Source organism: Balaenoptera ricei, chromosome 20 (genome assembly GCF_028023285.1).
Source record: "Balaenoptera ricei isolate mBalRic1 chromosome 20, mBalRic1.hap2, whole genome shotgun sequence".
In the NCBI taxonomy this organism is placed as follows: domain Eukaryota; kingdom Metazoa; phylum Chordata; class Mammalia; order Artiodactyla; family Balaenopteridae; genus Balaenoptera; species Balaenoptera ricei.
The window spans coordinates 12,451,920-12,474,144 of NC_082658.1; the positions used below are offsets into that span (position 1 = coordinate 12,451,920).

At 59.0% G+C, this 22,225-nt stretch overlaps 3 protein-coding genes across 10 annotated transcripts; all 3 read right to left on the reverse strand.

Annotated features, from left to right (window-relative positions):
• Positions 1-2,822: 2,822 nt before the first annotated feature.
• MAFG (MAF bZIP transcription factor G) lies at positions 2,823-8,003 on the reverse strand. 6 transcript variants are annotated; one of them, XM_059907616.1, is made up of 3 exons: positions 7,940-8,003; positions 3,805-3,867; positions 2,823-3,707 (listed from the first exon to the last, which is right to left on the reverse strand). In XM_059907616.1, the coding sequence occupies exons 2-3, from the start codon at positions 3,838-3,840 to the stop codon at positions 3,255-3,257; spliced, it is 489 nt and encodes a 162-aa protein (XP_059763599.1). In that variant the 5' UTR covers positions 3,841-3,867; positions 7,940-8,003; the 3' UTR covers positions 2,823-3,254. The 6 variants fall into 6 exon arrangements, with proteins under 6 accessions (XP_059763599.1, XP_059763598.1, XP_059763601.1 ...); XM_059907615.1 differs by having other exon boundaries at positions 7,944-7,962; XM_059907618.1 differs by lacking the exon at positions 7,940-8,003 and adding an exon at positions 6,782-7,213.
• Positions 8,004-11,442: 3,439 nt separating this feature from the next.
• Positions 11,443-15,966, reverse strand: PYCR1 (pyrroline-5-carboxylate reductase 1). Of its 3 annotated transcripts, none has more exons than XM_059907254.1 (8): positions 15,894-15,966; positions 15,390-15,514; positions 15,052-15,122; positions 14,147-14,326; positions 13,688-13,909; positions 13,416-13,508; positions 13,098-13,261; positions 11,443-12,271 (listed from the first exon to the last, which is right to left on the reverse strand). In XM_059907254.1, the coding sequence occupies exons 2-8, from the start codon at positions 15,454-15,456 to the stop codon at positions 12,106-12,108; spliced, it is 963 nt and encodes a 320-aa protein (XP_059763237.1). In that variant the 5' UTR covers positions 15,457-15,514; positions 15,894-15,966; the 3' UTR covers positions 11,443-12,105. The 3 variants fall into 3 exon arrangements, with proteins under 3 accessions (XP_059763237.1, XP_059763239.1, XP_059763238.1); XM_059907256.1 differs by lacking the exon at positions 15,894-15,966 and adding an exon at positions 15,660-15,766; XM_059907255.1 differs by lacking the exon at positions 15,894-15,966 and having other exon boundaries at positions 15,052-15,178; positions 15,390-15,467.
• Positions 15,967-18,119: 2,153 nt separating this feature from the next.
• Positions 18,120-20,345, reverse strand: MYADML2 (myeloid associated differentiation marker like 2). Its single transcript, XM_059907257.1, has one exon. The coding sequence runs from the start codon at positions 20,202-20,204 to the stop codon at positions 19,281-19,283; it is 924 nt and encodes a 307-aa protein (XP_059763240.1). The 5' UTR covers positions 20,205-20,345; the 3' UTR covers positions 18,120-19,280.
• Between the last annotated feature and the right edge of the window lie 1,880 nt (positions 20,346-22,225).

The window sequence follows — 22,225 nt, forward strand, 5'->3', positions numbered from 1 at the left end:
CCTGGAGCAGCAGCCAAGAGCCATGGGGTGGGCTCCCTGGGGCCATACTCTGGGCAGGAGCTGACCTGTTCTCAAAGGGTTCTCCTCTGAAATCTGAGTGTCCATGTTGGGATAGGGAGGAGCTGGGCAAGGGCAAGGTGTGAAGGAAGGTGCACATTATGGTTTACTTAGCGGACAAGTTTGGGAGACTTGGCCTCGGCCAAAGCCCTCAATTCGCTGTGTCAAAAAGTTGAGGAGAGAGAACACAACACGCTCACACTAGGGAAAACGAATTAACGAGAATCAGAAAGACGCCAAACAGTCACATGTGGACACAGGATCTACTGTCAATAACGAAAGAGAAGGGGAGAAGGGGCAGAGCAGCCCCAAGAGACTGGCTTGATGGGAGCAGGATGCTCCCCCAGACCCAAGGAACAGTTGCTCCAAATCCAAAAACCTCGAAAGGAAGTTTAGCTTCACTAACTCCAGAAGCGGCTGTAAACCAAACCAAGGACCTGCAATTTCTGTTCAGCACATGCCCACCCTCAAACCCTCCTCTCTCTAGGTCTACAGCATGGCAGGGGTGCACAGAGATGGAGGCCCACCTCCCAGCCAGGATAAAAGTGGGGACCGTACTTGGACACGGGGAGCCTGTCCCTCCCCCTGTCCAGGACAGGGCATGATCTCTCTTAAGGGATTCTTATGATGTGTTCCAACTTGCTGCTACAAGAAACATCAACTACTCTCGTCTGGACCTTAGGTAGACAGAGCCAGACTGCAAGGGAGGCAAAGGAAGCCACTAAGTGATTCAGAGTCAATGGTCAAAATCTCCATTGCAGGCCAACCTGGGTACAGCCAGGAATGTCTCTGAATATCTAGGGCCAAGATCAGCCCATCAAGACAACAGAAGTTGACAGCACATCCCCCCTCCTATCCCACAGGCACACTGTAAACTCTGGGATGAAGATTCTGCTGTCCACAAGGTTAAACCCTGCCTGGCCGCACTGTTTTTTCTTTTCATTAGCCCACTTGTCTGTGCTTTTTCAGGGGTTCAGGGCCCCCAGAGAAGCCAACCAGCAACCCCAAGGAGTAGCCAAGCCCCACACGGCCAGAGCCAGGGCAGTAGCCTCTTGGGGGGCAGGCACCACAGGCAGCCCCATCACATGCCTACGAGCAGCTGCCTGAGCCAAGTCTGGGAGACCTGGCTGCCTCACCGAGTGGCCAGGACGGGGAGGTGGGCTCAGCCCCGGGGAAGCACCTCCACAAGCCGAGCAGTGGATCCCTGGAAGACACAGACCCCAAAGGGAGTTGAAAGAAGGCCCATAGGCAAGAGCTGCCAGCATGTTCAGTGGGATATGGGGGACAGGACCTGGCCCTGGAGACCGTAGCCCTTGTCTGGCACTGGTGGAGACCCCCAGGCCCTCAGGCAAGGAGAAGGCGCTGCCCCAGGTGGGCCCCGAAACCACCTGGTTCTGCCTGGGAAGCACCGTCCCGCAGCATGGAAACAGTTCTGGGATGAGTGAGCCGCGGGCCCCTGGGGTTCCCCTGCTGAGGCCTACACAAAACCCACCGGAACAAACCCCAGATTGGTGGCTGGAGCCCAAACACATTGACTGGAGGCCAGAAGGAAGACAGTCGGGGGCAGCTTGGCCCTGGCCTGGCGGGCACCCACAGTGACTCCTTGGTCCCTGCAAGCCCCCACCCAGGGCCAGAGACGGTGGGCAAGGAAGTAGTGAGGGGGCGGGACGGGGGCCCAGGATGACCCCCAGTTTCACCTACCCTGCCACTGGATCAGCCCAAGCCTGAGACACACATGCGAAGCCAAGGGTCAGCAGAGGGGTGTGGCAGAGCCCTGCATCTGACCTCCCCGGGGGCTCGGGGTGGGCGCCAAAGCAGAAGAGGCTGGGCTGGAGGCACAGACACCCCAAGCTCCACTGGAGCAGGCGCAGCCTGGCACTACAGCCCAGGCCTGACAAGCCAGCAGAAGCAAAACCACAACCAAATCCAAAAAACAAACACGGGAGAACAGACACAAGAAGTGACACCCACAGGTCAAAGGTCACCAGAAGCACCAGCACGTGACGCTGCACAAGACCTCACCAGGCACAGACAACACCACGGCACCGGCAAGAGACGGAAGCAGGAAGGGCAAAGGAGTAAGTCACTTTCGGTACAATTGCAAAAGAGATAGCAAAGAGGACGTCAGGACGCGCCTTCTGGTCGCTCACGGCTTGGCTTTTTTTTTGTCTTTTTTTTAACTAAGTTTTATAAATAACGTCTGATAACTCTGTGTATATAAAAACTAAACTCCAACAGCCACAAAGACTTGTCTGTAAGTTTACAAGAAAGGATTTTTTTTTTCTTTTTTTAAACTAGCAAAGTTTCTATTACACTTTCTTCCCTTTTCTGTTTATACGGTCAAATGTTCTCGCTTTTTTTTTTTTAAAAAGACAGTTTTATAAATACTCTGCAGCTTTTTTTTTCTTTAGCTTTTAAACATATAATTTAATAACTTCGTAAAAGGAACTTCTCTCTTTTAAATAAAGGGCTATGTAACCACACAAATAGGTCATGTAAACAGTGACACGGGACCCATCGCAGGACACTGGACACACCCTTCACGTACGCTCACAACCAGTGATTTGGTCTTGTTCAGTGCAACACGTCAGGTGTGAGTGCCAAGGCCCCCGGCCCACAGCCACACGACACCCCATCCCCCCAGCGCCAGACTGGTGGCCCCCCTGTCCAGGGCCCTCAGGAACAGCCTACTCTGCAGAGCAGTGCCCGTCTATGCCTGCAGGTCGAGCTGAGAGTGAATTGCCCCCCCCCCCCCCCCCCACCGCTAGCCTGGTGGCTGTCAGAGCCTGTGGGCCATTCTGCAGCGAGAACAGACTCTCTCCTGCCCTGCAGCCCTCCCTGCTCAGGGACACATGTGCCCCAGAGCACCCAGTCAATCTTTCTCTCTGTCCACTCCCACAGGCCGACTCTGGACTCCAAGCCCACCTGCCCGTGGTACAAAGGGGGCAGGGGCGACCCCACGTCACCACCAAACTGACCAATCCCAACGTACAAAACACACGATGACAACGACGAGATCAAAGGGGCTCAGCCCGGCGCCCCTGGGGTGCAGGTTGTGCTTTGCAGGGAAGGGAGGAGGTAGGAGAGGAGGAAAAGAAGAGAAGAGGAGGAAGAGGAGGGAGGGAGAGGGGGACAGGGCTGCTGAATTTGCCATGCGCCTACTGGCCCCTTGCAGACCCGCCTGGGCAAGCGCGTCCCTACGACCGGGCGTCCGTCTTGGACTTTACTATCGTGATGACGCTGGTGGCGGCCACCTTGCCGGGGACGAGGGGCCCCAAGCCAGCAGCAAGGGGACCCCGAGCTGGCGCCACAGGGCTTCGGGCCACGGTCCTGGCGAAGTTCTGCAGGGCCTCGTACTTGGAGCGCAGGGCATCGAGCTCCAGCTTCATGCTGGCGTTCTCCGAGGCCAGCTTCTCCACCTCCTGCTGCAGCTCTGCCTTCTGCTTCTCCAGCTCCTCCTTCTGGGTCACCCGCTTCACGCGGCAGCTGGCGGCATAGCCGCGGTTCTTGAGCGTGCGCCGGCGCTGCTTCAGCTGGATGATCTCCTCCTTGGACAGGCCCCGCAGGTGCTGGTTCAGCTCCCGCACTGACATGGTCACCAGCTCCTCATCTGTCAGGCTGGTGCCATTCTCTCCCGGCTCCCGCTTCACCTGGGGAGGGCATAGCGCACGAGGTCACAGGCCAAGTGGGGGCAGTCTGCCCCTGTGCCACCCCAGCCCTGAGACACTGCCCACCCTATCTGCTCACCTTCAAGGCCTTGTTTCCTTTATTGGGGGTCGTCATAACCCGAGGGCACAGCAAGCAGGCACTCTGTGAGACAGGGAGCGCAGGTCAGGACCCTGGAGACCCTTCCCCTCCCCAGTCCACACAGAGCCCTGAGCCCCCTTACACCCTCTGCCCGCTCAGGGGAAGGCACCCAGTCCCCAGCCTCACCCCTTGCCTGCCCATTCCCCTGATACCTGGCCTCAAGGACCGCCCTTCAGCCTCGCCTCTCCCAAGCTGGGCTGCTCCCTGTCTGCCCTGCCCCTAGGGAACCAGGGGGGAGACCAGGAGGGTCTGATGGGGGAAGGGGAACTGGAGGGCTATTAGGGAGGCAGAGGCAAGAAAAGGGGCCAGGGGAGAGATTAGAAGGATGAGGGAGGGGCCAGCCTAGAAGGAAGCCAGGAGCTTTAAAAATAACCCCAGTGCGCCCCAGAGCACGGCTGTTCCCGCGAGTCATGCTGACTCAGCACATCGCTCCCGCTCTCTCACCAGCCTGGCACTCCCCAAGGCCGCCCGCCAACACAGCTCCAGGGGACTGGCAGCAGCAAGCTGCTGGGGCAACGAAGGCCAGCCTGGCCAACAGCAGGTGAGGCCCGGGGCCAGCGCCCCTGTGAGTGTGTACTCTAGGGCTCTACCTCCCCTAAGCTGGCCTGGGGCAAAGCCCTGCTCCCATGAAGGCTCACTGGGCGTCCCCACTGGGGACTCGGGCAGAGGGGAGGATGCAGGAGAGTGCCAATTCTCCCAGACTGCTCACTTTGAAGAGCAGCAAACGGAGCTGTCCAACCAGCTCTGACTCTGTCTTTAACACTGGTGGGAGTTCCCCAGACCTACTGGTGGCAGACACTCCAGCCAGAGAAGCCGGGCCCTGGGCCCCTTCGCCCTCTCTGTCCACCTCTGCTGCTGATGGAGTAACCATCCTGTGGCTTTGGGTTGCAGCCTTTTGTACTCTGCCCCACCCCATCCAGGGTATTGCACAAGAGTGCCCACAATCGACCCCCCAGCGGCCTGCTCAGCCCTCTCTGGCCACTGACTACTCTCTGGCTCCCTGCTCAGGGTCCGCACCCACAGGGCAAGGAACAAAAACCAGAGGCCCCCCTCCCACCCACTTGGTCATCTTTTCCACAGCCCTGCCAAGGACATTTTTACCCACCTAGTCCTGGGATTCCTGGCTCAGCTGGACCCCCTCTGCCCCCCCCACTCCCTCCATGACCTTCCAGGTTAGATGCAGGGAGGTAAACGGAGGCCTAACAAGCACTGTGGTGCGCTCCTGGAGAAGCTACAAGCACTCAGGCAATTTGGGCCTGCAGGGTCTTCTCAGCCCTATCAGGTCACTAAAGTATGGCTGGGGAGGTGGAGGCAAACACTCACTCTGGGTAGAAACCCCTCCTCACCCAGCCCTGTACCAGGATGCGAGGCTGCAGGCAAGGGGGCCAGAGACGCCTCCCCACAGCCATGCCCCGAGGCTCCGGCCCTACTGTTCTTCCAGAGCAGAGGATGGGGCAGAGGAGCTGGAGGCCAGAAGGTCCTCAGGGCCCCACGCCTACCCCGGGAGTCAAGTCCTCAAGGCAGAGCTGGAGGAGCTCCCCCAACCTCAGGTCCAGGTACAGTGTCACTGCACTGGTCCTGCCACTGTCAGTCCAAAGGAAAAGCCCTGGCACCAGCTTTTCCCACTCGCCATCCTCCCTCCACCCCACGAATGCTGAGCACACGGTGACTTCCTGAAGAGATCACACAGAAAAGTGCCGAGCGTGGTGGCTGGGAGCTGAAAAGTGCCTCCTCAGCAGATTTCACCCTCCACAGAAGCCCTGAACTCAGCACATCACAAGTGAAGCCAATCGCCTCCTAATCAAAGGTGTGCTTGTGCTCAGGTGGGGGAGGGGTGGGTCTCAGCAAAGCCCATGCTTCCAGCTTCCTGGCCTTGTCTCCACTACCTGGGGACACACACTGATGGGACAGAGACAGCTTTTGGGCATGGGCTGGGATTGATGGCTCAGGGCACCTCTAGAAACCAGAGGGAGGGGATCCCAGAGACCGGATCAAGGAGAACCCTCAGCCCTCCTCCCGCCTCTGCTCCCCCTGAGGCTGAGCACATTTTGTGGAGAAGGCATGGGTGGTTCCAAGGGCACCGATCCACCAAGGTACCCAGGGCCACCCACTCAAGGTGAGAGCCAGCCGGAAAGGGGAAAGAACTCCATCCCCTTCCCCTGGGCCCAAACTCCAGGGCATGGACAGTAGACAAGAGCCCAGCCCGCCCCTGCTCCTTCTCCTGTCCTGCAAACCCCAGTGGCCAAACCTCCCAAGCCAAGGCAGATGTGGCCTTGGTCACTCTGGCACCCCCACCTAGCCCGCTACACTCCCACCCTGCCCTTTAGACCCACCTCCTCCAGAAGCCCTCTGAAAAATGTCTAAAACTTAATTTCCACCAAAGCATAAGTAGCTAAGAAGATTTGAAGAAACATCCCTCCAGGAATCTGCATTTTCCTGGGGCATAAAATTCCAGCCAAAAGATCAGCTGAAGTGTTAAAACATCTAGCATCTATAAGCTCAGGAATGGGGGAGAGGGAAGGGAATGCCTGAGGACAAACTACAAGGTCAGCCTTACCTAGCCATGAACGCATGGGCAAGAAGGGTCAGCTCTGGTCTAGACGAAACACTCCCCCACCCCTGAAGACCAGGAACCATTCACACACCCAGGAAAAGTGGCTCAAGCCACACCACCCTGAGGCTGTCACTCCCCAGGATTCCCTACCACCTGGCCTGACACCCATCAGGGCCACGTTCTTTGCTAACCTGCACAATATTGCGCCCCAACCTCAAGTGGAACAACTTTGGGGTGACTGGGATTCTTCAACCCATGCTATCCACACCAGTCCACCTGCTGGGCACCCTCAAAGTTACCACCACCCGCAGCCTCAACCCGGACCCCAAGGCCAGGTTGCGAAGAGAGCCACAGCCTGCTCACCAGACACCTCGCTCCCCTGATCAGAGTCTAAGTCCTGCTGCCTCCTCTCATTTGCAATTTCCTGGTAGAGCTGCGCCTACTCGCCCTCTGCGCTGTCCACTGTCACCCAGGACTCTAGTACAGGCACCCCTCCTTCTCCCACTGCCTCAGCCTCTTCCCACCGGGAGACTTCCCAGCCTGGCCAACCAGACCAGTCATAGGGAAAGCCTACTTCCCAGCCCGCAAGCACGGCCCCCCTAAGCTCCTCCCCTCTTCTCACTCAGAACTATTTCCCAGTTTGGGGAGCTGTCCCAGAGGCGGGTCAGGGACCAGCAGCCTGAGAAGAGCCTGCCTGGGAGGGGATGGACAGGCCAGAGACTTCACCCTCTACCCCGGGATAACCTGCACCGTGACCTCTCCATTTACTCCTCACCCACCTTACCCTAAACTCCCATATCAGCCCAAACTTAAGCAGGCGCCCCAGCCCGGGGCCTGGCCCCTTCTCACTCCCCACGGTTTCCCTCTCACCCCCGTTTCCCGGCCTCTCAGGCCCCTAGCTCTAATCCCCCCAGGCATCAGGACGAGCATCGAGTGACCTCATGCTGATGACTCAGCAAGTCTCCTTCTGGGCTCTGGCAAGCGTGTGACGGAGCGAAGCCGGAGCGGGCAGGGTCTTCCCAGCCCGCCCCCCCACGTGCCGCTTCCTTCCCCTAGCCAGCCGAGGACCCCGCGCCTGGGAGGCGTTGACACAGACACCTGATGAATCAGCAGCTCAGGCTGGGGCCGCCGAGCTCTTCCACGGAGCCCTGGGCGCCCCGCTCGACCCCACCCTTTCCTCCCGCCACCCCGGCCGTCCCTCCCTCCAGGACTCCCCGGCTTCACCGAGCAAGACCAGCGCACGCCCCGCCCCGCCTCTGCGGGCCCGCGCGCCCACCCCAGCACCCCAGGCGGAGGGACCAGGAGCCGCTCCGGACCGGTGGGGAAATCGAGGCATGGGCCGCCAGCAGGGCACAGGGCAGACCCAAAGCCCGGAGCACCCGGACCACGCCACCACAGGCCGCCGGAAGGAGCAGCGGCCCCGCGAGCACCCGCCCCCGGACCGGAGCACCCACCCGCCCCCCTCTCGGCCCCGGCCCCCGGCCCCGGCCCCGGCCCCGGCCCGGCCACCGCCTCACTCACCCACCACACTGCGGGCCCGGCGGGCCGAGGCCGGGGCGGGGCGGGGCGGGCGCTCCGAGGCCGCGCGGGGCTGGCCGCGCGGGGGCTCCGGGCCCAGAGTGGGGGCTCGCCGCCTGCGCGGGCCGGGCCGAGCGCGCTGGGAAGGCCGGGCCGGACCAGGCTTGGGGCTCCGGATCCTCCTCCTCCGCCGCCGCCGCCGCCGCCGCCGCTCCACAGACGTCACATGATGTTTGGTCACGTGGGCTCCATTCATGAAGCGGCGACGCGACCGGCTGGGGCTTAAAGGGGAAGGCGCGGCAGCGGCGGCGGCGGGGGCGGGGCACGCCCGCACTGCGCCTGCGCGCCCGGGCGCCGTCGCCCGGGCAACGCAAGCCGCGCCCGGTGGGTGAGGTCTCGCGGGACTGGCCCGGGCGCGCGCTCCCGACCGGCCCCGCCCCCTTCGAGGCGGGGCCTGGTGATCCTGCCCAAATGCTCTCCTGAGCTTTCTGTGTAGACGTTTCAAAGGCCACGTGTCCAGGGTGCAGGTGCGGACCCGACGTCCCCACGCATTATGGAGAAGATTCTCATGGTGTTTCTGATGCCGCCTGTCAGACTGCATGCACTGCCTCCGAAACTGGAGCGGGTCTCATCCCTGCCAGGAACAGTGGCCTGGCACATAGGAGACCCATATGCTCCCGGAGGTGAAGGGCTTGTCCAGGATTCAAAACTTAGGTCTGCTCAAGGCCGCCTCCAAGATCCTCTGTGTAGTGTGGTCTGTCTTCACGCAACATCCCGAGAGCTCACATGAGTGACAAGGACTCAGGCGGTTCCTGGAACGAGTCCGGCTCAGGGTGGGTGTGGGGTAAACATCTGTTGAATTAATAGTTGACGTAGGAATTGCACCTTTCCTTCCCTGTTTCATCAGCATCTGCCTGGAACTCAGGTCGCTGGTCCATGTCTGCTCCTGCACTTTCTGTAAGGAGTTCTCACTGCTGTTCAAAATTCCCAGAGAAAGAGGTGACAAAAGGAAGAAGGGACATTGAAGGGATCCAATTTCTACTTTGACTTACCTTCTCAAGTGTAAAGCCAGGAAGGGTGACCTACCCTGCCAGGCAGGTCAGTAGAAATCAGGTGAGCTGAAAGAGGGATGAGTGAGGGACAGGCTGCTGGGTCCTCAAAGGGATTCAGTGCCACTGAATGAATGATGGAGGCCAACCCAGGAGGCCCCCAGAGCCAGGGGACATCAAGGCGTCAGCAGCTCTCCCTGCCAGACTCCAGTAGCTTCCCTCTGAACCCCACAGCACCTTGTCACCTTCTGCTTTGCAGGGTTGCATGTGGTTGTCTTATCATCCTATGCTCTTTAAGTGCAGGGCATGTCCCGCTGCACTGGGTGAAGCCCGAGTCTCGCAGACTATAGGGCCTTAATATGCCCAGGGCAAGACTTCTAAAGCCCTCAACTTTTAATGTACTAAATCACAAAGACCTGCCCCTGAGGCCAAGAAAGAGGTCCTTTTGGACCTCTAGCATCCTCACCACCAGCTGCCGGCTCCTTCTGGCCTGCTCTGCTCAGGTCTGTGCTCACACTTGCAGGGGTTTCCCCAGGTGTCAGTCCCTGCAGAACACCAGAGACACCTCATAGCTTTCTCCCCGCATCACACCCCTTCTCAGGCCCATGTGGCTCTGCCCCACTTCCCCACATCTGGCCTTTGGTGGTTGGGACCAAGGCTCACATTCCTGCCTGCTGAAACCCAGTGTGTTTTTCACGGGGTGGCGCAAAGCCCGCCGCAAAGCTCGTCTGGACTCCTGTGCCTCCTCCCAGGCTGTGACGTGTGATTCTTCACTTTAGAGCCACCTGCTGGCTTCCTCCAGACCCCAGACCCAGGGCACATGTGGGAGCAGCATGCCCCCCTTGTCTTATTGGTCAACACCTGCCACACACAGCAGGCACTCAAACAGTGAGACTGACCTTGACTTAAGGGAACAGTCAGGGGGAAGCTTTGGTCCTGGGCAGATGTGTGGCCTTTGGGACAATCTCTTCTGGGACATCTTTTCCCCAGAGGGAGGGTGCCAGGGTCTCCCTGCACTGCCAAGTACTTTGCCAGGGGAGGCCCACAGCCCACCTCATGCAGCTTCTACCCACCAGCATGGTGGCCTGTGCCAGGGGCTTATGCCTTAGGAGGGCCCTGTAGGGACTCTAGGCCCCGTGAGGGCCTTGGGCAGTCCGTACATGGGGTGTGACCTGGACTCTGGAGGCCACCCTGGCAGGGACAAGGGTATGTGGTCTTGCCCCTCACTTGCTCTGTTTTTCGTCTCCTGTAGATTTGGAAGGCCAGGTCCTTGTCCGCAGAGTGCTCCCTCCACCTACCCCACTTGCATCAGGCCTTGGTTCTAAGTGGGCCCAGGGGAAAGAAATGAACTGGAGTTGAGACCTTGCAATGTAGTTCCTGGAAAACCTCTGCCCAGGGGCTCTCCTGGTCTCCTCCCCTGCCCCTCCTGGGACCCATCGCTTCACCTGGGTGCCCCCTGCCAACACCCTACAGACACCCAGCCCCGCTCCTCTGATATACTCACCCGGGTGTGTGTGTGTGTCTTACTGTTTCTATGTTCAGTAACTGTTGATCAAACAAATGTGAGCCCTCCTGGCCCCATAAAGGGTTCTGACCCTCAGCAGCTCCTTTGATCTTGTGGGCCTCCTGTGATGGTTAATTTTACATCAACCTGACTGAGCCATGGGGTGACCAGATATTATTCTGTTTCTGTGAGGGTGTTTTTGCATGAAATTAACATGTAAATCAGTAGACTTCAACATTAGACCAAATTAACATTTTAACCGATAAAGCAGATTGCCCTCCACACATGGGTGGGCATCACTCAAGCAGTTGAAGGCCTGAATAGAACAAAAGACCAACCCTCTGCAGAGTAAGACAGAATTCTCCATCAGTCTGCCTTCAGACATCACCTGCAACATCAGCTCTCCCTGCCTGATGGCCTTTGAATCGAAATATTGGCTCTCTCCAGGTCTCCAGCCTGCCTGCTAGCCTCCATTAATTGTGTGAGCCAACTCCTTATAAAAAATCTCTTTGTTTCTATATTCCCTGTTTTATGTATATAAGCCATCTCCTACTGGTTGTTTCTCTGAAGAACCCTAATACACCTTCCTAGGAAGCTTCTTCCTCACCTGCCCTTGGCCTCACCTGGGTGAGGTGGGGAGACATCTGCCCCCACCAAACCAGGAGGCACAGAGGGTGCTGAGGCTGATGCCCCTCCCACAGCAGGGCCTGCCAAGCCCAGCCTACAGTGCCAGCTTCCAGTCATGCCTCTAGTGTCTGAGGCCCCAGAAGCCCCCTCCCCCTCTGCTCATTGGAGACTCAGCCCCACCAGCCAGACTGGCTACCTTGGAATGCAGGGCTCTGGGCCTGTGGGCTGCTGGCTCAGCCTTCAATGTTACATCGGACAGCAACAACCCTCTGGCACAGGTCTGGGCCTCCCTCCACAGGTGGTGACAAAATTAGAAGTCAGGACACTGGGGCTGGAAACCAATTTATTTAACCTAGAAAGTCAGAGACAGAAATGGCAGCGTCTGTTGGTCGGGCCAGGAATGGGAGATGATGGCCTGAGTGTATTGGGGCCTCGGGAGTTCAACCATCTGAGGAGCCCTTTTCTCAAATGTCACGCTGGCCAAGAACCATGGGCCCTTCTGCTGGATTCCAGGGACCCTCTGGCCCTTCCCACACTGAGGAAGGAGTGGAGAGTGGAGAAAGGGCACGAGTGGGATCAGGCTCTCTCCTTGGCTGGGCCTTCATGGTTGGGGCCAGGGGGTGGGGGGGACCTTGACCTTTGTACTCAAGCCCAAGCCAGCTGACACTGGGTGCTGAAGCCCCCCAAGCCTCCTGAGCTCTGGAGGAAGGTGGTCCTGACCTGGTTTGGGGGCAGAGGAAGGGGGAGGCTGAAGTCAGAGAATCCTTCCTTGTTCTGGACCAGGACACACTTGGGGACCATGGAGGTTCCCACTGGGAAGTGATGTGCCCCCTCCCTGGCTACAACTCCACTGACCCAAGTGGACCAGAGCCACGGGCAGTGGGCCAATGTGAGGACATCCTGTGAGGCCTGGGGCTAGACACTCCCAGCACGGAGCTCCGAGCCCAGGAGGAAAAGGCAGAGAGTGGCCTGCGGGCAGGTTGGACACCTCAGTCCTTCTTGCCTGCCGGGGCCATGCTGCGGGGCAGCAGCTTGGAGTGGCCAGAAGGGGCCAGTGAGGTGCCAGAAGGGGAGTCCAGCTTCACCTTGTCCAGGATGGTCTTCTTGATGGCAGCTGGTGAGACCTTCTCCCGGTCGGCCATGGACTGCAGCTCTCTGGGGAGACAGCGAGGAGGGCTGTGTCCAGGGCTCCGCCTCCTTCCGAGCCCAGGGGTCCAAGTGGGAAGTGGGAAGAAGCCCACGGCTCCCAGCACCTGCCAGCCTAGGGTGCTGCTGTGCTGTGACTCCCACCTCAGGGCCTTTGCCCCTGCAGTTCCTGCTACCAGCTACCCCTCCCCTAGACTGCCGTTCAGCTGCCTCTCACCTCATTCAAGCCAGCTCAGGGTCACCAAATCTACCAGCAGCCCCCCAGACACTGAGCCCTCATAGCCCTGAGCACAGGACACATGCTTTATCTGTCTCCCCTGCAGGTTGGTGCCAGGAGAACAGCACTGCGTTCTAGCCTCACTGTCAGGCAGTGGCAGAGAAGCCTGTGGGCTTGGACTGGAGGGCAGGCAGTGTGGTGAGAAAGAGCCCTGTCCATCCTGGAGGCCTGTCCGTCCCCTGCTCTTTGGATTTCTTTCAGCTCTCATGTGCTGTCGCTGTGCCAGCGCATCCTGTGCTTCTAACTCTCTCAGTCTCCCCGGCAAGGCCAAGAGGAAGGTGTTATCATCAGCCCCACAGAGGTTCCCCCTGGTCTGCCTCCCTGGCTTGGATGACCACCCCAGTCTGAAGGCCACAAGTGATGAAATCACGTGCGGAGCCCAGCGTGGGCCCAGAGGGCAGCCCCTCTTCACAGGATGATGGAGAGTGGTGAGGGATGCTGCACATTGCCACCCCAGGGAACCTCAGGGCTCCCCGCACCCTACCCGCTGCTAGGCCAGAGCTTGATAAACATCTGGTGAGTGAATGACTGAGTGGGCGGGCAGCAGCGGGGGCCCACCGTGTGCGGATGCAAGAGGCCTCCACGGCATTGATAAGCAGGGAGCGAAAGCCCCCGCTCTCCAGCACGTGCAAGGCGTGGATGGTGGCCCCGCCGGGAGAGCAGACGTTGTCCTTGAGCTGGCCTGGGTGCTGTTCGGAGTCCAGTAGCATCTTGGCGGCCCCCTGAAGCCAGAGAGAAGGGCTGAAGGTTGTGAGGGTACTGCTCCCAGCCCCAACCAATGCAGCACCCACTGACTCTCCACCCATCCACCCCAGAGCACCAGTCTTGGTTCTGGTAAGGAGTGGCCCCCACCAGAGGGTCAGGAAGAACACTAACCAGCAAAGCCTGGGCCCCGAGGCGGACTGCCAGGCGCCTTGGAAGCCCCATCTTCACGCCCCCATCAGCCAGTGCATCCAGGGCTGTGAATGCCTGCAGAGAGAAAGCACCTAAGCTGCTGTCCCAGGCCTTTTCTCCATTTCCTCTAGGCAGTGGTTAGTCCAGCAGCTCTGCCCGCAGGGACCCAGAGCAAGGAGGAGGGTGGAAGATGAGCAGACATGCCCTGAGGTCCTGGGGACTGCCTACTGCCCCCGCCCCTCCTCAATCCTCACATAAGCTGGGCCGCTGCCGCTGAGTCCCGTAACAGCATCAATCAGGTCCTCCTCCACCTCCGTGCAGAAGCCCACACTGCCCATGAGCTGCTCCAGGAGCCTGCCATCCTCCACCTGGGCGTGGGTGCCCGTGGCGTACACAGTGGCTCCTTCCCGCACCACGACTGGTGTGTTGGTCATGCAGCGGATGACTTTGGGGGCCGGCTGGAACGCTGTTAGTTTCTGGGGGAGAAACTGCTGTGTGTCCATCCCAGCCCCTTGCCCAGCATGCTGTGCTGGGTGCGGGTGTGAACATGCTCACCCAACTGAACGCTTCCTGAGTTCTGTGAGCTATGCAAACACACCCATTCCACAGATGGGAGAACCAGGTGTGGAGCACGCCAGGGCTCCTGAGCCCTCTGCAGTGCACACTTCCACCCCATCTCCAGACCCCGCCGGACCCCGACCCGCAGTGCCCACCTTCTCGATGGAGCTGATGGTAACGCCAGCTGCACAGGATACCACGATGTGCCGATCCTCAATGTCGGCAGCAATCTCATCCAGGATGAAGGGGATAATGTGTGGTTTCACCGCCAGGAAGAGCACGTCACTGTGCTGCACGGTCTCCTTGTTGTGGGGCGTCAGGTTCACCCCCATCTTCTGCAGGGAGCGCCAAGGCGAGCTCAGCCTGCCGTTTTGTGGCTGGCTGGCCCCCTTAGTATCCCCGCAGGCCGAGAGCCCCTCGTGTAGAACAGCACAGAGGATGATGGGAATGTGGGCATGGCAGGGCTGGGGGCTCAAGGCACGAGGCTCTGACACCCTCTAACTACCTTTCCCACCCAAAAGTGGAGGAAGCATCCTACTCTGGAAGGTATTTTTTTTGTGGGCGGACAAGGGAAACTGCATTCGAACCACAGTCCCGGCCCACCCCACCTAGGGCTGCAGCCCCCAAACCCCTGACCACCTCGTCAAGTGCGAGTGGTGGTGTGGATAGTGGTCTCAAGCTGGTAGCCTGTCCCCACCCTTGGACATGGAGCCCTCACTCAGCTATGGCAAACTGAAACTGTATTCAGCCCCCAGGTGGTCTCTCCTAGCCCCCATACTGTGATCCCCTGCGGTGGCTCCACTTGGGGAACCCCATTCCTGACCACCAGCTGTACATGTGCCAGTCACCAAATTCCCAAGAGCTTAGGGAGGGGACCCATCTGCAGGCCAGGAGGCAGGGTCTTTTAGATACTCCAGCCCAAAGACCCTCTTCTCATTGGCGTGGGGGACTGTGGCATGGTGCCTCCCTCTGGGGCCCCTACTCCTGGCCTTCCAGGGTCAAGGCTGTCACACACTGGCCTCTAGAAACACTGACTGGTCACCCTCCACCCTGCACCTACCCTGAGGGCAGAAACAGTGGCCAGGTCCATGTCTGGGGAGCTGGCCATTATCTTGTGGGCAGCCAGGACACCTGTGAGAGACAGAGTTCCTCCTTCAAGGCCAGTCTTGGCGTCCCTCCACCACATCCTCAGGAAGAACAGAAATCGCACCAACCAGGGTAAGACAGCAACCCCTGCCCTACCCCAAACCTTCCAAGGCTACCGTTTCCCACAGCGCTCAAATGAGGCACGTTAATGCAGACTCCACCCTCACCTCCCAGCCTGGGGAAGGGCAACTGGCCCACCCTCTCACGCTTGGCCCCTTCCTGGCCTGGCCCCTTCCTGGCCGCAGAGCCTACCTGCTGCTGTGAAGCCCTTGGCCAGGGCAAAGGCCAGCTGGCCAGCCCCAATGAAGCCCACGCTCATGGTGTCTGGAGGCCTGCGCCCACTGCCCTCACAGCTGGCACCGTCTCCGCAGGAGCAGCTGCGGTAAGATGGGGCAGAATCCGGAACAAGAAGTTAGGCGGGCAGTGCCAGGCCTGGCCACTCCACCGCCGACCGGTGACCCCCATCCCAGCGGGTCTAACTCTCCCCCGCTCCGGTGCCCCCGCCCACCGCGGCGTCCCGACCTGCTCCCGAGGGTCCCAGACAGGGGGCAGGGAGGGGCGAGCCAGCCTCCGGAAAGGGTCTGGAAGAGGCATGGGGTAAGGGGGACAACCCCACGCCCGAGTCCCCTCGCCACGCCCACGCTCCCCCAGGTCCGAGCCCCCCCGACGCCGGAGGCGAGAGCGCATTTCCCTCTGCCCGGCGGCACCACCGCCCGCCCGAGCCGAACCCCGACCCCCAGCTTGGCTCCCAATTACCCAGTTACTCGGCGCGGGTCGCCCCCTGTCCGCAGCTGCGCGCCCGCCACGCGGCACCCAGCGCCGGGGGCCCCCCGCCCCAGCCAATCCGCGGCGCGGCCGCCCTGGAGCCGGCCAATCCGGAGGCGCGGGAGGTGCCGAGGGGCAGTTGCATCATCCGCTCACCCCCGCCCCCTCCAGCTGGGCCCAGTCGCCCCCGCGCTCCCGAACCTGCGCCTTCAGTCCCGGCCCCAGCGCACCGAAACCCTCGCCGCCGCCCGCCCCCCGCCCCCCGCCCCCACCGTGACCGCGCCTGAGGACTGAGGGCGCCGGGGGAGGGCGGCAGGAGCCGGGCCCTCAAAGAGCGGCCCTGGGCTAGGGCTCCTCTCTCGGGGCCCTGTCGTTGGACACAGACACGGACACGTCAGGCTGGCATCCCTGACGGCGTGGCCCTCACTCGGGTTTGGAAACTGGAGAGATAGCCCGGACCTTCTCAGAATCTCAAAACGGAGAGGCACCTGGGAGGTCTAGGTCGGTCCCCCTGAGATCTGGACCCCCTCCTTCCCACCTGGAGTTTCTGCTCTCCAAGTCTCTTCTAAGGCTCAGGTGCCCTTTGAAAACTGCATGACACTGGGGGCCACTGGCCTGTTACCACGTGAACCTCCTCAAACAGGCTCTCAGGGTGGGTGGTGGTCAACCAGTAGATAGAGGAAGATGATCCCCCTAGTGCCCCCAGTTCCCACGGAGCACCCGTGTCTCCTGACATCTCATCTGCAGGGTCCGTGGAATTTTTTGACCCTGGGTTTTCCGAAGAACAAAGCTCTAGTCATCTCCCCCTGAGGACGTGCTCAGGGCTCATCTGAGCTGAGTCTGCATTTGGGTTTCAGGATAGTCTGGGGTCCCAGTCAGCAGCAGGGTTAAGAGCAAAGTAAGAAGCGTCATCATTGACAACCCATCCCCCCACCAGGGGAGGGAGTGAGCTGCTTTATTTTTTGGGTTCTGTATCTTAAATGATGACAAACTGTTCTGAAATGTAATTTCAGTGTTACTTGGATGATTGTGCCCCAGAAGCAGGGCTGTGAGTTCTCCTTGACATAATAATGACCAACATCAACACCACCAGACCACTGTGTAGTGAGCATGTGTACACGGCAAATGTCCAGGCCTCCTTGTATGTTTATTCTGGTGTTCAGTCCTCACCCTCTGAGGGAGGATCTATAGTAAGATCTGGTTCAAAGTGGACTGTTCAGGGAGTGGCCCAGACTCAAACCCATAGACGCAAACCTGGGGGTCCCACTCCATTTTAACTGACTGTATATAATCAGAGAACAGAGTCCATCCTTTAAAAAGTATTGTTTCTCAAGTGACAACAACAAATAACTCCTTCCTCCAAAAAGCAAGAGTCCTCTGATCCAGGGAGAGAATAGCATGAAGACAATTCCCAGGGCAGCCTCCGGGAGGCCGGACAACATCTGCCATGTGTATCTTGAGCCCTGGAACCCCTTCCCTCCTCTCTCTCCCCCTCAGGATCTTTGAAACTTAGGGTGCGTGGAGCTCTGGGGGCAGAAGGCCATAGGACAGTGAGGAAATTGGGAGTTGGTGACAGATAACTCATTTCAGAAATTTGATTAGAAAAGGAAGACTGTCTAGGCCTCCCAGTGAGCTGGGAAGGGTGTGGCCTATATGCTCCTTTGTCTCCTGGTAACACACTCCCAACCCCCCCCCTCCCTCAGCCAGCAGGGCCCTCAGGACACCTCAGGACACCTCAGGACACAGGGGTCCCTGCCCCCTCAGGGATCTGCTGCTGAAGACGGGCCTCTCCAGGTAAAGGACCCCTGTGCCCTCCCCAGTGGGCGGGCGGGCCACTTCTCTCACACTGTGCATGGCGCCAGCACGGGGAGCCCTTGGACCCCGTGCCTAACAGCTGCTTGGGCTTTGCTGCCACGGGTGTAGCAGCCCTTCTGCCCACTGCTGTGCCCAGGGCCCTTGGAAACCCTGGCGGTGGTGGTGAGTGCCGAGAGCTCCCCACCCCCATCCTCCCCTTGCTGTCACCCACCTGGGGAGAGGACACTACTTCCTCAGGAGACCACTCTTACCCCCAGAGTGCCCCAGCCCTCCCACAGCTGCCTCCTTCCTCAGCCAAGCCCAGTCTAGGCTCTTCTCTGGGAACATGCTGGTGGATGGCCCAGGAGGTACAGCTGGCCACCACCCCCTCTGGCTACCACCCCCTAAGCAGAAACTTCTCCATGCAAATCAGCGTTGGTGTTTATTTTCTGCTCAAGGCCAGGGGCCAGCCTATGGGCTGAGCGGCTGTTGTGCTTCAGCAGCTAGTGGGCTGCTCTGGGCTGGCCCAGTCTGGGTTCTTGAGTGGGAGAAGCTGCCTGGAGTGTGGAGGGCAATGGCCCCAGCAGGCCCTCGTGGTTGGCAGCCAGGCAAATGAACACTTGAACAGAGGTGGTGGGCCTGTGAGCACCAGGGTGATGCCTGGTGCCCAGTGGCTGCCCCAGACTGGTCCTCCCCTGGGTCAGGGCTGCCCTAGGCCAGCCCCCCGGGGCCCATGGCAGGCACTGCAGAAGCTGCCGCGTCGAGGCAGACAGCGGGGGCCCAGTGGTGGCTCCCTGCCTGGGTGGGAACCCAGCTTCTCCTTAGCATGCTCTGCTCTTGTCAGTGTTGCCGGCCCCATGGGTCCCTCCAAGCCTGCACTGTCTCCAGCTTGCTGAGGCTGCCCTGTGTGACCACACCAGAGTCCTTGCTCAGCTTCCAAAGCTGTGGCCACTCAGAGGCGGCAAGGCGGGGTCCTGATTCCCAGCTCCTCCTCGAGTTGGCACAGATGCCCCAGCAGGGCCTTGCTTGGATAGCTGTCCTTCCAGGGTTCCAGGAACTGCCCCTTCAAGGCTAGAGGAAGTGCAGGCTCACCACGCTCCTTTTCCACACTACTTAGTTTACTCAGCCCAAATGTGGTCTCCAGACATTTATGGACGCTTGGAGCCAACTTCTTAACCCTAGCCTCAGGGTCCCCATCTGCAAAGTGGGTCACAACAGCGCCTGCTTCAAAGTCTTCTCATGTGTTACAGTGGCCAGCACTGAGGCAGGGTGTGCCAGCAAATGAAGAGAGATGGAGAGAGACAGACAGAGACAAAGACAGAGAGATAGACAGAGAGGGAGAGAGAGGGGCTGGGAGTTGCCTGGCAGAGACTCCTTCCCCGTGACCTGTTCAGGGCTCTGAGACCTGTTCTGTCCCCCCTCCGCCCCTCCCTGAGCTGAGCTGCTGAGCACGGCCAGAAGCCCAGCCATGGCTCTACTGGCTGCCTCCCTCTGGCTTGTCCCTGGAGGTCTGGGTTCACCTGGGTCCCCTCATGGTGCCTGAGCCCGTGGAGAGCAGAGGTGGGTGGGCCGCTGCCTGTCGGGCTACAAGGTAGGCACGAAGCGGATCCTCTGGGAGTAGGCCAGGTCGGCGACGTAGAGGAGCAGGTTGACATAGGTGAAGGTGGCCACCACCAGCTGGCTGTCCCAGGGGCAGCTGCCCCTCAGGCAGTCGGGGGGGCGCCCAGGCTCACCGTACTTGGGGTCGAAGCAGAAGACGGGCCAGATCACTGCAGCGCTGAGGTAGAGGAGCACAGCCAGGAAGGTGTACACCACCACTACACGGTCGAAGGGGCAGCCCAGGCCCCCCGTGTGGCCCATCACGCTCAGGGCCACCACGGCCACTGTGGCCAGGAAGCACAGGCTGTAGACGGCCACACACCACTGGGTGGCCACGTAGCGCCCGTAGCGGCTGTCATGGACCAGCGCCCCAAATATGATGCAGGCCACAAAGGCCTGGACGATCTTGAGGAGTCCCGACACTGTGGCCATGTAGCTGGCCACCTGGCCTGGCCGGGCCCGGGTCAGGGCCACCTCCGTGGCATAGGCCAGGAAGAGGAGCCCGGCGAAGATGCTGGCTGCTAGGCGGAAGTCCCTGGCTGTGCAGCCCGCGGGCTCGGGTGGGCACTCCAGCTGGGTGAAGTACAGTGGGTAGATGACCGCAGCTGTGGCGGACAGCAGCGTGGCCAGCATGGCAAAGGCTGCTGTGAAGTTTCCCCAGGACAGGCGCAGGCAGCTGTGCAGCCGGGTGAACTCACAAGCCACCACCAGGACCGAGAGCGCGAAGCAGAAGCCCCAGGCGGCCATGCAGAAGGTGCCCTGGACGCCATCGAAGCCGCCTCGGTGGGCCACCAGGCTGAAGGTGGTGCAGCCAAAGGCCAGCTGCAGCACACGGGCTGTGCCCACTGGCGATGTCACAGCGCCCAGGTGCAGGTACCCACCCCCGGGGGGCTCCATGGTGCTGCCCATGTGGCCGGCCGCGTCTCTGCTTCACACAGTGCCTGGTGGCCCCGGAGCCTGCAGCAGCGGCAGATGCCAGCAGGCTGCAGTGGCAGTGACGCTGGTGACATTGCAGCAGAGCAGCCTCTCCACCGCCTGTGTGGGGAGGGCCGAGGCCCCCCCAGCTCTATAAATAGGTGACGGTGATCAGAGCCCCGGAATAGCAGCTTGCGTGCCTGTGCCTGTCCCTATCCAGGAGGGACATCTGACCCTTGCGATCCACCGAGCCCCTGCCAGGACCATTAACCCCTTGGCTGCTGGCACCGCCCCCACCTCCAAAGCACCTGCTTCTGTCGGTCAGTCGGCGCCACTGCCCATGGGGGAGGGGGAGGGAGAAGAGCAGAGAGGATCAGGCACCCCAGCTCCAGCAGCTTCAAGGCTGGCCTTGCTGGGGGAGGGGCACAGGGAGGAGAGGGCGGCAGTGGGGGATCTGGGAGGCCTGCAGGGCTCGGTTCAGAGCTGGGATGGTTTCAGGACCACATTGTCATTTTCCCTTGGCCCACATTCAGCTCTGATTCCTGGGAGGTGGTGGGAAAGGGGAGTGGAGATCCTGTGCCCCACTCCCAAAGGTGCCCACCCTCATTCTTCTCACAGCCCCCAGCCTGACCTGGGGGAGTTAAGTTTTAGTTATTATTTGGGGGGATCATAATGGACCACTTTACTTGTCCCTCCTAGACATGTAAACACCTAGGAAAAACTCAACTCTCCCATTTTTAGTCTAAAATGTTAAAAATATATGAAATGTTTTTGAAAAGGAAAAGAAAATTTTCTGACTGTAAAAGTAGTACATGCTCAGGCCCAATCAGCACAGAAAAAGAGAAGGAAAGATTGCCAGTAATTAATCTGCCTGTAATTAATTTGCCTGTAATTCTATCTCCTAGATTCAACCCCTATGAACATCCCGTGTATACAGTTGGCCCTCTGTATCCACAGGTTCCCTATCCACGGATTCAACCAACGGCAGATTGAAAATATTGGGGGAAAAAATTCCAGAAATTTCCAAAAACCAAAACTTGAATTTGGCATGAGCCAGCAAATATTTACATAGCATTGACTTTCTATTAGGTATTATAAGTCATCTAGAGATAAGTTAAAGTATATGGGAGGGGAATTCCCTGGCGGTCCAGTGGTTAGGACTTGGGACTTTCACTGCCGTGTCCCTAGGTTCATTCCCTGGTTGGGTGACTAAGATCCCGCAAGCCGAGCAATTCGACCAATAAATAAATAAAAATAAAATAAAGTGTACAGGAGGATGTGCATAAGTTATACACAAATACTATGCCATTTTATACAAAGGACTTGGGCATTTAGGAAAATTTCAAATTTACAGAAGAGTTGCAAAATAGCACAATGAACACTCATATATCTTTCACCCAGATTCAAGAATTATTAATATTTTGGGACTTCCCTGGTGGTCCAGTGGTTAAGACTCCGTGCTTCCACTGCAGGGGGCACAGGGTTCAATCCCTGGTCAGGGGAGTTCCGCATGCCGCCAGCTGCAGCCAAAAAAAAAAAGAATTATTAATACTTTGCCCTGTTTGTGCTCTCTCTCCCCCCCATTAATAATTAATAATAACATTAATTAATTCTGGAGATATGACAATTCTCCCCTAGATACTTCCATGGACACCTCCTAAGAGCAAGGCCGTTTTCCTACAGAACCTGAACACAGCGACCACACTTGGGAAATTGAAGAATGATCACCTAATACACAGTCCTGCAGTTTCCCCCACCTGCCCCCAAACTACACTTGATAGCATTTTTAATTTTTGCACCAGGATCTGATTGGAATTATACATTGCATTTGGCTGTCATGTCTCTCATTTTCCTTTTTTCTGGAATAGTCTCTGCTTTTTTAATATTTCATAACACTGATTTTTTTGAAGTGTCCCAGCCAGCGGCCTCTAGAGCCCGCGAGCCACAACTACTGAGCCCGTGTGCCACAGCTACTGAAGCCCGCTCACCTAGAGCCCATGCTATGCCACAAGAGA